Source organism: Rhinoderma darwinii, chromosome 3, assembly GCF_050947455.1.
Source record: "Rhinoderma darwinii isolate aRhiDar2 chromosome 3, aRhiDar2.hap1, whole genome shotgun sequence".
NCBI lineage: Eukaryota > Metazoa > Chordata > Amphibia > Anura > Rhinodermatidae > Rhinoderma > Rhinoderma darwinii.
Genome location: NC_134689.1, coordinates 302,219,888 through 302,232,708, shown reverse-complemented (window position 1 = coordinate 302,232,708; position 12,821 = coordinate 302,219,888). Strand labels below are relative to the sequence as shown.

At 41.8% G+C, this 12,821-nt stretch overlaps 1 protein-coding gene across 1 annotated transcript in view; it reads right to left on the bottom strand.

Annotated features, from left to right (window-relative positions):
• The window catches only part of LOC142750452 (aminopeptidase N-like), a 175,483-nt gene that overhangs the window by 65,217 nt on the left and 97,445 nt on the right, over window positions 1-12,821 (bottom strand). Inside the window, exons 6-8 of the mRNA XM_075859453.1 lie at window positions 3,632-3,786; window positions 1,572-1,685; window positions 65-208 (exon numbers count right to left, since the gene is read on the bottom strand). Of these exons, the coding sequence (XP_075715568.1) occupies window positions 65-208; window positions 1,572-1,685; window positions 3,632-3,786 (413 nt within the window). The remainder of the gene's footprint in view (window positions 1-64; window positions 209-1,571; window positions 1,686-3,631; window positions 3,787-12,821) is intronic.

Here is a 12,821-nt window from a genome sequence, read left to right as displayed (position 1 = left end):
AATGCACCTTAAAGGGGTATTCCAACAATTGACATCTATGGCTTGAGTGTGTTAAACCATTTACCTTACTATACGTAATGGAATCAAAGAGTTCACTTATTTCTGATGGAGTGTTCACATCTTCTTCCATTGATGTAAGGGGGTGAGAAGAGGCTAAAGCATCGACACCCATCACTCTATATATGTCATTAAGCACTATCAGATCTTTCTGTAATAGTTAGAGAGTAATTGTGTGAGTACATCAATGTGACAACATGATATTCATTGCTAGAACTGCAAAACTATAAAGTAAACCTGTCACCTGTCACTTTGCATTTTATTATTTGAATTAGTATCTGTACAGTGGCCTCATATTCTTTTCCTTTTTCCCTTTAAATTGGTTGTCCCACCAGGACACCCCCTGTCCATATCCTGCTTGGGATTCCCCTTCCTTTGCGCCATAGCGTAACACCCTTAACAATCAGGGTACTGATCAGCCAATGAATGGGCAAGCACTCATTCGTCGGCTGATTTAATCTTTTTTGCTGGCCTTAAAACCATCGTTGTCGGCAGCTCATCTTCTCGTGTAAATGGGAGATGTGCTCCCGACATTATGTAAATTGTATAGGCACTGAACATTTGTATTTCTAATCATTTGTCCCCATACAGTTTATATTGGCAGATGTAAAGCGCCTCCAAATGATCATACTGTAATTATTGGTGCTCGATATGGGCACATATTTTCTTTTTTTGTGCAAAGATACAAAATTCTACACTTAGTATTTTAAAATACTGTTCTCAAAATGAAGGAGCAGCAGGACTAGTCACACACTGCTGCTCCTGCACTGCGGTGCTCCTGCCCACCCGCTTCACTTGAATGGAACTGTGTTGCAGTTATTTGTACAGCAGGTGACCAGGACAGAAAAAGAGGTATTCGGCCTTGTCATTCTCAGAATTGCCAAGGTCAGACCCCCACCCATCATAGTTTCATTTAGAGTCGGGAACATCCATTTGATGGTGAGTGTGTGTGTTCCAAAATACCAGTAAGACCTTGTTCACATCTGCATTGGCGGCTCCGTTAGCGGCTACATCCTAGATTACCGGAGATAATAGCACAGCATGCTATGCTATTGCCTTTGGTTAAACCATGGAAAGCCAATGGAACCCATTAAAGTCAATGGGTTACGTCGGCTGCCAGTGGTGTCCGTTGTGCAACGGAGCCGTTGCTTCCGGCATTCCCTCGTTCTTCTCCTCTGACGGAGCAGCAGAACCTCCGTCAGAGGAACCTTATTAGTGGGATCACACATATGCATACATAAAATATTGTTAGAAAAAGTATTCTACATTTTGGTATTTACAGATTTAACAAAACTCCTCCTATCCTAATATATGGAAAAATGGTGGAGAGAGAGAATACATTTGCAGAATCTAAGCTTCACATTACTTTGGATATGAAGGCATAATGCTCACAAACTAATACTAAGTTTATATCTTGTTATATTTAATAGTCTTAAGAAGCAATCTCTAGTCTCCACTGCTGCCTTTCATCTAGTTTATTATCCTACTTTATAAGACAGTCTTAGGAAACTTACTATCTTCCAGGTGGGTTCTGCTTTGTCTGCTCCCAAATATTCCACATAAGAGGCAAAACCTTCATTCAGCCAAAGATCATTCCACCATCGAATTGTCACAAGATTGCCAAACCACTACAATAGGGGTACAAATTGTATTGTGAGCGTGGTGTATGAAGTAGACTATCCTGTTGTGTAATTCTCTCAATGTAAAAGATAGTCACATCAAATGTAGATATAGATCAGGTAAAAAGATAAAGATACTACGAGGAATTTCAAATATCTCAGCATTTCCCTGTGAGCTCATCAGCAGACACAGGGGGGGGGGGGGGGGATTATAAAGACTAGCATTCTTTATGCCAGTCTTAATCTAAAGTGCGCTGGAGTAAGAAGAGCTTAATTCATAAAGAGGCGAGTTTATGAGATGGCGTAGACTTGCGCTATAGTTTACTCTAATTTCTGGCGAGTAAATTTGTTGGGTTATGGGAGGCCCGCCCCTTCTGCTAAGATCTGCCCACGCTTTTTGCGTTTTTTTTTTACACTGTTCAACCTGCGGTTAAATTAACATTTACTTTATTATATAAGTAGTTCCGATTGTGGCGATATCATATATGTGTATATTTGATGATTTATTTTAACCCTTTTGCAAAATAAAATAATTTTTACCTAAAAAAAATATATATATTTATTATTTCATTGTAAACAATTTTATTAAAAAAATATACTTTATTCAAATTTGTTTAAGTATTTTTTAGTCCCACTTAGGGTTTTCACAATGCGATTATTTGATGGCTTCAATAATGTTTTGGAGTAAACCAAAACATTCTTGCCTGTCCGTGTAAAACGGACAAGCAATCTATTAGGCCGTGCCAAAGACATACAAATATGGAAGGCCCTGGGACCTTTGTTGAGCCAAGATCGTGTCGCTGGGGTACTGATGGGGAAACAGGGGGGAAACTTCCTAGATAATGCAGTCGCGATTAAACATGGCATGGTTAAACAGCCAGGATCAGAGTTACCTCCGATCCCGGCTGTTGAAGCAGAATGATGGCTGTATAGTAAAGACCACACCAGCTAATAGCGTGAACACAGCTTCTATGCCTGAACCATCTCCATGACGTAACAGTAGGTCAAGGTTCTGGAAGTTAGTCCTCACAACGACGTACAGTTACGTTGTTGTGTGGAAAGGGGTTAAAGATATAACCAGCAAGGCAAAAATAATGTGGATTCCTATATTATAATGTCTGATTTGTATTCAGCCAGTTGATAATATTAGTGAACACCCTCTAGTTAAAAGGAACCTGTCATGTTGAAAACACAGTTCTATCTGCGGGCATTATGTTATAGAGCAGAGGAAGCTGGGCAGATTAATATAAAGTTTGTGGAAAAATATTCAGTAGAATTTGTAATTTATTAATATAACCTCTGCTCATTCTGGGCTTATCAGTGATTGACAACCTACCCTGTAGAACTGGCTACTGGACTGCTAAGCCCCTACACAACAGAGGTCTAGATGAATAAATAACAAGTTCTACTACTGAAACTTTCCCCACAAATCTATATATTTAGACCACATTTACATTTACGATCTGCTAAGCTCTTCCTGCACTATAAGGGCTCATTCAGACGAACGTGAATAACGTCCGTGTGCTGCGCATTGAAATCACGCGTAGCACACGGACCCATTGATTTCAATGGGGGCGTTCACACATGCAGGAGTTTTCACGCAGCGAGAGTCTGTTGCGTTAAACACACTGCATGTCCCATATTGGTGCGTTTTCATTGAAGTCAATGGGTGCGTGAAAACCCCGCACCGCACACGGATGTACATCCATGTGCAGGGCGTGATTTGCGCATCAATTCAATTGAAAAAAAAAAATGATGTGCTTTGCGAGTGCGTGAATAATGCATGCCACTCGCAAAGCACACTGATGCATAGCGCAACACACACGACCATATTCACGTGTAGCCTAATATGCTGCCTGCAGATCAGTCTGCATTTTTAAAGTGACAGGTTCTCTTTAAGATTATTAATTGTAACAGGATAGCACTCAACATTAAAATACAAAAACATAACCAACCTGATGTGCAAGCTCATGGGCTATAACTGTGACCACCCTTTCCTTGTTGCCAATGGACGATTCATTAGGATCATAAAGGAGTGCAGTGTCTCTGTATGTCACAAGTCCCCAGTTCTCCATGGCTCCTGCACCAAAGTCTGGGAGAGCTACCTGGTCTAGGGGGAGAGAAAAATATTACTATATTTCTGTCCAATACACACTGTTTTAAACATGGAACGGTTTTAAAGAGGGTCTGTCACCACATTATAAGTGGCCTATTACAGCAGTGTTTTTTATTTAGAAAACTGATCATTTTTGACGGCGTTATGACCCATTTTAGATTTATGCTAATGACTTTCTTAATAGACAACTGGGCGTGTTTTACTTTTTGACCAAGTGGGCGTTGTGGAGAGAAGTGTATGATGCTGACCAATCAGCGTCATACACTTCTCTCCATTCATTTAGTCAGCACATAGTGATCTTACAAGATGACTATGTGCAGCCACATACACACACACTAACGTTACTGAAGCGTCCTGAGAGTTAATAGACATCAGTTCCAGCCGGGACGTGATGTCTATTCACAATCCTGACACCTCGGTAATGTTTGTGTGTGACACACAAACGTTACCGAGGTGTCAGGATTGTGAATAGACATCACGTCCTGGCTGGAACTGATGTCTATTAACTCTTAGGATGCTTCAGTAACGTCAGTGTGTGTGTGTATATGTGGCTGCACATAGTGATCTAGTAAGATCACTATGTGCTGACTAAATGAATGGAGAGAAGTGTATGACGCTGATTGGTCAGCGTCATACACTTTTCTTCACAACGCCCACTTGGTCAAAAAGTAAAACACGCCCAGTTGTCCATTAAGAAACTCATTAGCATAAAGCTAAAATTGCTCATAACTCCGTCAAAAATGATAGTTTGATAGTGAGGAGAGGAGAATTGATAGTTAAATTTACAATAATTTGATCAAGATTTCACAGACGTAATGTCACTCATTCAATTCCAAATATTGGTATATTTGTCTGCGTCAAGCATTTATGCAGTGCCATTATACTTCAGTCTGTGTCCAAATAATTTTTTTTTTCAAATAAATAGATTTTAATTTAAATTTAAATCCTGGTGCTCATAGCATACCACTGCCTGCTGACACAGACATAATGGACGTGACATCACTCATTGTTTTGCGTACATCTATTAGTGCCACTAAAAAATGGTGTATTGTTCTGCATTTACACAGCACCGTTATACTTCAGGTTGTGTCCAAGAGACATTTTCTAATTTTAAAAAGCATAGAAAATCCATCAGTGCATTGTGTTTTTAAACAGGCTGTTTGTTCCACCGGCTACCATCCGTTTACCATAAGGGTATGTTCACACGCTTAACCAAAAACGTCGGAAAATACAGAGCTGTTTTCAATCGAAAACAGCCCCTGATTTTCAGAAGTTTTTTGAGCAACTCGCGTTTTTTACAGCCGTTTTTGGAGCTGTTTTCAATAGAGTCTATGAGAAAATGGCTCCAAAAACGTCCCAAGAAGTGTCCTGCACTTCTTTTGACGAGCCGTCATTTTACACGCCCTATTTTGAAAGCGACGCGTAAAATGACAGCTCGTCTGCACAGAACATCGTAAGACCCATTGCAAGCAATGGGCAGATGTTTGCCGACGTATTGGAGCCGTCTTTTCATGCGTAATTCGAGGCGTAAAACGCCTCCATTACGTCTGAAAAGAGGTCGTGTGCACATAGCTTAGCCATATATGTTGCTGTCACTTTGACATTACTAACGCTGTCTTGGCGTTAAAGAGCTTGATACAGGTTGGATACAGTCCCAGAAGACCACAGAGTGTCATACATTAATTTTCAGGGCAATTGGGGAACTTTCGATTTGTTGTGAATTTATTCAGACCAAATTTATTATAACGGCCAGTTTGAACAAATCGGACCCGAAACGAATATGAAGAAATTCCCTAATTTCTACTCATCATTGTTTAATATCATGAAACTTTTCTTTCTTTACTGTATGTGCCTAGCAAAACTATTCCTTTCCTCCTTGGTGTTATTCCTGTTTTGTTGTATTACAACCTTTAATTAAAATGGATTTTGTTGGGGGGTTTGTACCATTTGACAACATGGCTACCACTTTAAAGGTGCAAAATATTTTTTGCTGTGACACAAACAATAATTAAGACAAAAACCGAGAGCTTTAGTACGTATTCTCCCCCATAAAAGTCAATACATTGTGGGGTCACCTTTTGCTGCAACTACAGATGCAAGTTTCTAGGGATATGTCTCTCCTTTTCGCACATACCCCGTGCAGCCAGGGCGTGAATATACAGATCTCTGTTCCAGCCGGCATAGCGCTGTGAAAAGTGCTTGGACGCCGGCTGTGTCAGTGTCCGCAGCTCCCCAGCAACCTGTTCTCTGACAGCCAATCCGATTGGTTCGGCTGCAGAGAATATGATCATCGGTATTAACCGCTTCCTGACTGCCCACAGTAAATTCACGTCGGCGCTTGCTGGGCTCTGTGCAGCGCCGACGTGAATTCACAGTGGGTGTTAAAAGATCGCGTTGTTAACCCCTGCCTCTGGTCCCGGAGACATGAACGGGACCTGATTGGTTCGGGACGATCATGTGATCGCAGGGAAAGTTTGTTGTAGCAACAAACTGGAAAGTTTGTTGCTACAACAAACTTTCCCGGGGACCGATTGCGGGTGCTGCCGTCGGTTGCATGGCAAAACCGGAGGCCATACAATAGCCTCCGGTCTGCCATTCACGGAAGCCTATGAGGACCTCATAGGCTTCCTGTCAGTGTGACTGTCAACGTCACACTGACAGTTTATAACACTTTACACTACCTAAATGTATTATAGTAGCCATCAGTGCTGCAGGTCTTAAAAATGTTTTATAAAAGTGTAAAAACAAGTAATGTTACAAAAACATAAATTGCATTTTTTCCTATAAGAAGACTTTTATTATAGGGAAAAAAATAAAACGTTAAAAAAGTACACATATTTGGTATCACCGCGTTCGTTATGACCCCAACTATAAAACTATAATATTATTTTTCCCGCACGGTGAACACCGCAACAAATAATTGAAAAACAATACTAGCATCACTATTTTTTTGGTCGTCACCCCTCCCAAAATATAGAATAAAAAGTGATCAAAAATTTGCATGTAACCCAAAATAATAGCAATAAAATCTACAACCCGTCCCGCAAAAAACAAGCCCTTACACAGCTTATTTGACTGAAAAATAAAAAAATTATGGCTCTCAGAATATGGTGACACAAAAAAGAAATAATTTTATAGAAAAGTGATCTTATTGTGCAAACGCCACAAAACATAAAACAATATACATATGGTATCGCCGTAATCGTACCGACCTGCAGAATAAAGTAAAATGTCATTTATAGCGCAGAGTGATTACTGTAAAAAAAAGGACAAAAACATTGTCAAAATGTATGTTGTTTTTGTCACTTTGCTTGCCAAAAAAATCTAATAAAAAGTGATAAAAAAAATCACATGTACCCTAAAATGGTACCAATAAAAAGTACAGATTGTAACGTGACAAATAAGCCCTCGCACGGCTCTGGTGGAGAAAAAACAAAAAAAAGTTCTGGCGCTCTGAATAAAGAGTCAGAAATTGTGCAGTGTCCAAAAGTGGATAAGATTGGGCACCATTTATCAGTGTGACACTGGCCACACATCTATGAATTGTTTATTTACCCCCTTATTATACCCTCTTATTATACCCTGATGTACTCTGCCCAGCTTACATATGCCACCACATTATAAACTGAAATACCAGCAAAACCCCAAACAGAACTATTACCAAGCAAAATCTGCGTTCCAAAAGCCAAATGGCGCTTCTTCACTTCTGAGCTCTACTGTGGGTCCGAACAGCAGTTTATTACCACATATGGGGTATTGCCGTAATCATGAGAAATAGCTTTACAAGTTTTGGGTTGCTTTTTATTCTTTATTCCTTGTAAAAATTACATTATATTTTTCAGGAAAAAAGTAGATTTTCATTTTCACAGACATATTCCAATAAATATAGCAAAAGTCCTGATGCTAACTACACCCCTAGATAAATTCCTTGAGGTGTGTAGTTTCCAAAACCACTTTTGGGGAGATTCCACTGTTTAGGCACCACAAGACGTCTTCAAACCTGACATGGTGCCTAAAATATATTCTAAAAAAAGGAGACCCCAAAATCCTGTATGTGCTCCTTTGCTTCTGAGGCCGGTGCTTCAGTCCATTATCACACTAGAGCGACATGTGGGATATGTAATGACCGGGGGGTAGGGAAACGGACAAGTGAGCCCTAATCTACCCGCCACTCTGTCCCTGCCTACTTGCAACGACCCGCCCTAGGCGACGGGGTACAACTGGGCGGCGGTCCCTGCACTCAGTAAGTGCACGACAAACATACAAGGGAATACAAGCAAGGGAAAGGGGCAGTTGCCCACGGCAACACCGTGACCAACCAGAGTGGTGAACGAGCCGAGTCAAGCCAGGAGTGTGCGAGGTACCAAACGAAGAGCAGAAGAGTAGTCAGTAAGCCAGGGTTAGTATGGAGCAGGAACAAAATAGAAGGAGCTGTAGCTGGGCCAGGAAACCACACGAAAAAGAATAACAAGCAAGGAGGAACAGGAAATGCAGGTATAAATAGACAGAGGGCGGGAGCTAGCTGAGTCTGGCCAGGCTGCGATAGGCTCTCCCACTCCTAAGCCTGCCAGCCTGAGTGGTGGAAGCTGGAGTCAGTCTCAGGGATGTAGATTCAGGTGTTGACTGATTAATTAAGGGAGTTAACCCCGAAGCTGTGCCTGGCAGATCCTTTACAGATATTTGTAAAAACTGCAGAATCTGGGCAATAAATATTGAGTTGCATTTCTCTGGTAAAACCTTCTGTGTTACAGAAGAAAATGCATTACAAATTAATTTCGGCAAAAAAAATGAACTTTGTAAATTTCACCTCTACTTTGCTTTAATTCCTGTGAAACGCCTAAAGGGTTAATAAACTTTCTGAATGCTGTTTTGAATACTTTGAGGGTATGTTCACACGTAGTCAACAAAAACGTCTGAAAATCCAGAGCTGTTTTCAAGGGAAAACAGACCCTGCTTTTCAGACGTTTTTTTACCAACTCGCATTTTTCGCGGCGTTTTCACGCCGTTTTCGCGGCGTTTTTTACGTCCGTTTTTGGAGCTGTTTTCATTGGAGTCTATGAGAAAACAGCTCCAAAAACGTCCAAAGAAGTGTCCTGCACTTCTTTTGACGAGGCTGTATTTTTACGCGTCGTCGTTTGACAGCTGTCAAACGACGACGCGTAAATAACAGGTCGTCTGCACAGTACGTCGGCAAACCCATTCAAATGAATGGGCAGATGTTTGCCGACGTATTGTAGCCCTATTTTCAGACGTAAAACGAGGCAAAATACGCCTCGTATACGTCTGAAATTTGGCCGTGTGAACATACCCTGAGGGGTTTTAAAATGGGGTGATTTATGGGATCTATCTAGTACATAAGGTCCTCAAAGCCACTTCAGAACTGAACTGGTCCTTGACAAAATAGCCTGGAATTTTCTTGAAAATGTGAGAAATTGCTGCTACAGTTCTAAACCTTGTAACGTCCTAGAAAAATAAAATAATGTTCAAAAAACAATGCAAATATAAAGTAGACATATGTGGGATGTTAATTAGCAACAATTTTGTGTGGTATTACTACCGTATCTGTTTTAGAAGTAGATTACATTTAAAATTAGAAAAATTATAATTTTTGCAAATTTTCTTTCAATTTTGGTGTTTTTCTCAAATAAGCTATGAATTTTCTTGGGTCTGAAATAATTTAGGGGTCTGAAGTAATTCAGAGATCTGTTTGAGGGGCCTGAAATTAATTTAGGGGCCTGATCTGAGGTGTAAATGAATTTAAGGGTCTAGGGGTCTGAATTAACTTATGAGTCCGGAGTAATTAAGGGGTCTGGTGTGGGGGTCTAAAGTAATTTGTGGGTCTTGTTCTCGCATCTGAATTAAAATAAGGGGTCTGGTGCCTGAAATTAATTTAGGGGTATGGTTTGGGGTCTAAAGTAATGTAGGGATCAGGTCTGGGGTATGAATTTCTGTTGCTATAAAGCAGGGGTCCCAAACATGCGGCCCACGGGCCACATGCGGCCCCTGAGACTGTTATCTGCGGCCCTCTCTGCTTTGTACCTTCCTCAGGAGAGAGCAGTCTGAAGGAGGAGCGCGCCAGAGCTCCTTCATGCCGTCACACAACCGCCTGTAAAGACAGTGCACCTCCCCAGTGGGTTTGACAGCGCTACACCCTCCATCCCTGTAGACAGCTCTATTGGGGCTTGCTCTAGGAGTGGAATCCCCAGCCAGAGCATTGCTGATGCTTTGGCCGGGGAATCCTCTGCTGGGGGAGCTCCTGAAGTCACTGTCACTGGACAGTGATGTCAGGGGGTTCCCCAGAGAAGGAGTCCCAGAGTAGAGACTATACTAGCGCTCTGCTCTGAGACTCCTGCTATTGGGAAGCCCCTGACATCACTGTCCATATATGGACAGTAATGTCAGGAGCAGAGCTGGAGTCCCAGTCAGAGTGCTACAAGCTGCTCCGCACCAGGACTCCGGCTGGGGAAGCCCCTGACATCACTGTCCATATATGGACAGTGATGTCAGGAGCAGAGCAGGAGTACCAGGCAGAGCGCTAGAAGCGGCTCTGCTCCAGGACTCCGGCTCTGGGGAAGCCCCTGACGCCACTGTCCATATATGGACAGTGATGTCAGGAGCAGAGCTGGAGTTCCAGGCAGAGTGCTAGTAGCGCTCTGCTCTGGGACTCCGCATTGCCGGAACCCCTGACATCACTGTCCATATATGTAAAGTCAGAAGCAGAGCTGGAATCTCAGTGCTCTGTCCGGGACTTCGGCTCTGCGGTTGCCCCTGACATCACTGTCTATGTATGGGCAGTGATGTCAGGGGCTTCCCCAGAGTTCCGGAAAAGAGCCTATACTAGCTCTCTGCTCTGGGACTCCGGCTCTGGGGTTGCCCTGACATCACTCTCCATATATGGACAGAAATGTCAGGACCAGAGCTGGAGTCCCAGGCATAGTGCTAGTAGCACTCTGCCCGGAACTCCTGAACTGGGGTTGCCCCTGACCACATATTCCGGTCCTGGAGGATCCCCTGTCAATGGACAGTGATGTCAGGGGCTCCTTCAGCAGAGGAATCCCTGGTCAAAGCATTGGCAATGCTCTGGCTGGGGATTCCACTCCTAGAGGGAGCCCCAATGGAGCTATCTACAGGTGGGGTGTGGCACTATCTACAGGGGGTGTGTATGGGCCACTATCTATAGGGTGTGTGTGTGTGTGTGTGTGTGGCACTAACTACAAGGGGGGTGTGGCACTATCTATAGGGGGTGTGTATGGGCCACTATCTATAGGGGGTGTGTGTGTGTGGCACTAACTACAAGGGGGTATGTGGCATTATCTACAGAGGGCACTGTGGCATTATCTACAGAGGGCACTGGGTCATTATCTACAGAGGGCAGTGTGGCACTATCTAAAGGGTCACTGTGACACTATCTAAAGAGGGCATTGTGGCACTATCTAAGAAGGGGCTGCCCAATCTTGACATTCTTGTGCCTGCCATATGCTGTCAACTGAGCCACTGGACCGCATTTAACGACACTTAGACTGGAAAGCTTGATGTTAAAATAAGCACATGGAGTAAACTCGCAAATTTACGTTAATTTTAACCTAGTGGTATTATTATAGTAATGTAGTATTGTTATAGTAATGTAGTATTAATATAGTAATGTAGTATTGTTATAGTAATGTAGTATTGTTCTAGTAGTTCAAATAACTATTTGATTAACAATAATTTTGTATTTGAATGTAATGCAGCCCGTCAACTTAGAATTTTAAAATGTACAGCCCATTTACTCGGCCGAGTTTGAGACCCCGGCTATAAAGGGTGGGAACTGGCTCTAGAAGTGAAGTGCAAATAATGTCTGGGCAGCTAACTCTGCAGTTATTAAGTCATCATGACTGTCTGGGCTGGATGGAGAAAAAAAGGAAAGTGAACTACTCCAAACAGAGAAGACGTCACCTATGAGTCACTGGGTTTAATAGTTGTTTATTTTGCCTGTGTCTGATCAGTACCTTATTCTTTTGTATAGTCTGCATTGTGATAATACTCTGCATATCACCTGTGTGGAACTGGTATCTCACCACTATATGGTCACTCTATAGTAGTTTTTTTGTTGTTTTATTAATCTCTATATAGTGGTATCGTGAACTTGAACTTGATCAAAAAAAAATTGATTTTAGTTGAATTTTCTGTCATGTGTTGACAGAGTGGCTCCCATATTTAACCCCTTCCCACAAAATGACGTGTCTGGTACATCGTAGTGCGGAGGGAATGTATGGCGCGTGCTCCATGTGCTGCAGGTGTCGGCTGTGTTTTACATCAAACACCCGGGACTGACTGCCAGGAACAGTGATCGCGCTGTTCCTGGCTATTTAACCCCTCAAATGCTGCGGTCAATTGCGACCACAGCATCTGAGGCGTTGAAAAGAGGGGGCGGTCCTCTCAGCTCATCTACCCCCCCGCAATGAGAATGGGGGTGACGATGGTTGTCATGGCCCTAATGAAGGCCCCCAGAACGGCCTTCACTCTGCCTCTGCTAAGCCCTAGAGGGACTAATGAAATGTGCAAAAAAGTGAAATAAAGTTTTTAGTAGTGAAAAAATGTTTTAAAAAAATTAAAGTTAACAAAAAAAAAACCTTTACCCATTTTTCCTCTAAAGAAATGTAAAAAATAAAAAAGTTAATAAAATTGCTATTGCTGTGTCCGCAAAAGTCAGAACTATTAAAATATAGCATTATTTAAAGTGCACGGTGAACGGCGTAAAAAAGAAAAAAAATTAAAAACTCCAAATTTTTTGTTTTTGGTCAACTTAGCTCCCAAATACAATGTAATAAAAAGTGATCAAAAAATTACGTACCAAAAAATAATACCGATAAAAAAAACTGCTCGGCCTGCAAAGTTATGGCTCCCAATTGTGGTGACAGAAATCAAATTTAAGTTTAACAAAAAGTTATCTTTAAAAGTAGTAAAATACAAAAAAAACTATATAAATTTAGTATTACCGTAATCGTATTGAACCACAAAATAAAGTTAACTTGTTGTTTTTACCACAC